Source organism: Mandrillus leucophaeus, unplaced genomic scaffold (genome assembly GCF_000951045.1).
Source record: "Mandrillus leucophaeus isolate KB7577 unplaced genomic scaffold, Mleu.le_1.0 Scaffold1485, whole genome shotgun sequence".
NCBI lineage: Eukaryota > Metazoa > Chordata > Mammalia > Primates > Cercopithecidae > Mandrillus > Mandrillus leucophaeus.
Window position 1 is genome coordinate 72,713 of NW_012101460.1, and position 2,638 is coordinate 75,350.

A 2,638-nucleotide genomic window follows, 5' to 3' on the forward strand; every position below is an offset into this window, starting at 1 on the left:
TTGAGACCATCCTGGCTAACACGGTGAAACACCATCTCTACTAAAAAAGTACAAAAAATTAGCCGGGTGTGGTGGCAGGCGCCTGTAGTCCCGACTACTTGGGAGGCTGAGGCAGGAGAATGGCGTGAACCAGGAGGTGGAGCTTACAGTAAGCTGAGATTGCGCCACTGCACTCTAGCCTGGGCGACAGAGCAAGACCGCGTCTCAAAAAAAAAAAAAAAAAAGAAAGTGGCAGAGTTGTGTGTTAACCAAAGACTAAATCTAAAGCCTATGCCCTTTCCACAATGCCATGTTATTCTTCAACCCAGATGCCACCACTTTCACTGGTGACATGGAGTTGAGATTCAGGAAAATAAAACAGACACACACACTGACCTGTGCAGTGACGGGTGGCCCAGCAAACAGGGCCTTGTATGCAGAGGCAGCAACAGACAAAGCCCCCTTCACCAGTCCTCCAGCAATGCTACTCCCATGATGGTGCCTGTAGAAGAAAACCAAATTATCTCCCCAAAGAAACACAAATCATTACCTTTTCACAAGATAATCTGGGCTCTAATCCTTGAAAGAAAATAAGATTTCCTTAAGAGAGAAAAATCAGATGTAAAAAGAGAACACGATTGCTTTCATATCAGCTTTATAGCTACAGATCATGGTTTGATGGAGGGCCCAGCTCTACTGGTGCAAGATATGGGCACTGCAGGAAACGCACGACTCTGGTAACCATGACGGCTCTCACTCCTAGCTGAAAATTAATGTGATTGAGGACACACCAGGATATCAACAGTTTGTCTGCTCAGTTATTCTCTCAGAGAAAACACCTTGCAAAGGAAATGTGATTTTCTGGACACTGGCCTAATATGAGTGGGAACAGAGAACCAGGTAGGTCCAAGAAAAAATTATTTAGATGTATACTGGGCTTAACCTTTCTACCTTTTCCCCTGTGCTAAGGGTGAGATAATTTGGGGACATTACTTTCTTGTCTGGAACATAAAACATTCTTTTTTTCTTTTTTCAGACGTCATTTCACTTGTCAGCCAGGCTGGAGTGCAATGGCGCGATCTAAGCTCAGTGCAACCGCCGCCTCCTGGGTTCAAGCAATTCTCCCGTCTCAGCTTCCTAAGTAGCTGGGATTACAGGCACCCGCCACCATGCCTAGCTAATTTTTGTATTTTTAGTAGAGATGGGGTTTCGCTATGTTAGCCAGGCTGATCTCGAACTCCTGACCTCATGATCCACCTGCCTCGGCCTCTCAAATAGAACACTCTTAAACATCAGCTTTAGCCCTTTGTTTAGTGTTGCTCAAAGGCTTAAGAAGAAATAAGAACAAGAAGGAACGAGGGTTCCCCTTCTCTGCCCTCTGAAGATGGGTATATGCTGTGAAGGGCTATTTTAAGCAGAAGGAATACTAGGATATCCACCTGCTTCTGAAAGAGACTGTACAAGGTTGTTACCTTGAGTGGTCATAGCTCTTCTGTCTGCTGTTTACAAGTCCTGATGAGCCTCTGGGCTCTAAAAGCAAAAGAGCTATTGGTTAGATGTAGCATCCATAAGCACCTAGTGTTTCCTAACTCAAGCAAGGCTATTATTGAGGCAGGTGGCAATCAGATCAGTGTTTGAAGTTTTTTTTTTTTTTTTTTTTTTTAAGTATTTGGGAAGTTTTAAGGGTAGTTTAAGTGATAAGGAGAAACTGTCCAGAAATGCAATGCAAGATGACTGTTTATTGAATCAGAAAAATCAACTCTATAATCCCAATGCACTGATATATTTTGTAGTAAGAAAACAGACTCACAGCCATTAGAAACCTGCTGAACTGCTAGTCAGGAAAGGTGGAGATGGAGCTGGAACTTAGATTAGTTTGGCACCAAAGCCTGTGTTCTTTCCACTGCCTCTGTGAGGTCTAACAATATATTCAGCCAGAGAATAGAAATTAGAGTATGCAGGAGGATCATGGAGAGTGAAGGGCAAGTTGTTTTTTCTTTTTGTTTTTTGATGGAATCTTGCATTGTTGCCTGGTCTAGAGCAATGGTGCGATCTCGGCTCACTCCAACCTCCACCTCCAAGTAGCGGGGATTACAGGCACCCACAACCATGCCCGGCTAATTTTTGCTATTTTTTAGTAGAGACAGGGTTTCACTATGTTGGCCAGGCTGGTCTCAAACTCCTGACCTTGTGATCTGCCTGCCTTGGTCTCCCAAAGTGTTGGGATTACAGGTGTGAGCCACCATGCTCAGCCTGTGAAGGGTAAGTTTCTAAAAACCGCCAAGAATCACGAAGACAGAGAGGCTATTTATACCTGGTTTCCATTAGACAGGAACAGAGAAAAAGAGAAAAAGCTTAGGCTGATCATTACCTCCTCTGATCTGATCAGGGACTGAAGAAACTTCTGATACGGTAACTGGTAAATCCACTCCTGGGTAACCATGATGATGTACACAAGGAGGGCTCCTTTCAGAAAGACACAATATGGAAAGTAAATTGAAAAGACACTTATGGCATTAGTGGAGAAATAGTAAACACAGCACAGCAGTGCCAAATTCTCTACAGAGGCTTCACATTTCTGATCCAAATCACGTCTGGATTTAGGGTTCCGTCATAAGGGCTACATTGTACCCCGTTTTCCTCTTTAGCCACAGCCAAG

The 2,638-nt window shown here is 43.9% G+C and overlaps 1 protein-coding gene across 4 annotated transcripts in view; it reads right to left on the reverse strand.

Moving 5' to 3' along the window:
- The window catches only part of NBR1 (neighbor of BRCA1 gene 1), a 39,985-nt gene that overhangs the window by 7,297 nt on the left and 30,050 nt on the right, over positions 1 to 2,638 (reverse strand). For 3 of the 4 annotated variants that reach the window (XM_011974752.1, XM_011974753.1, XM_011974751.1), the window contains 2 exons: positions 1,452 to 1,509; positions 376 to 481 (listed from right to left, as the gene is read on the reverse strand). The exons of the other annotated variant lie outside the window; for it this stretch is intronic. In XM_011974752.1, the coding sequence (XP_011830142.1) occupies positions 376 to 481; positions 1,452 to 1,509 (164 nt within the window). The remainder of the gene's footprint in view (positions 1 to 375; positions 482 to 1,451; positions 1,510 to 2,638) is intronic. 4 annotated transcript variants of the gene reach the window in all.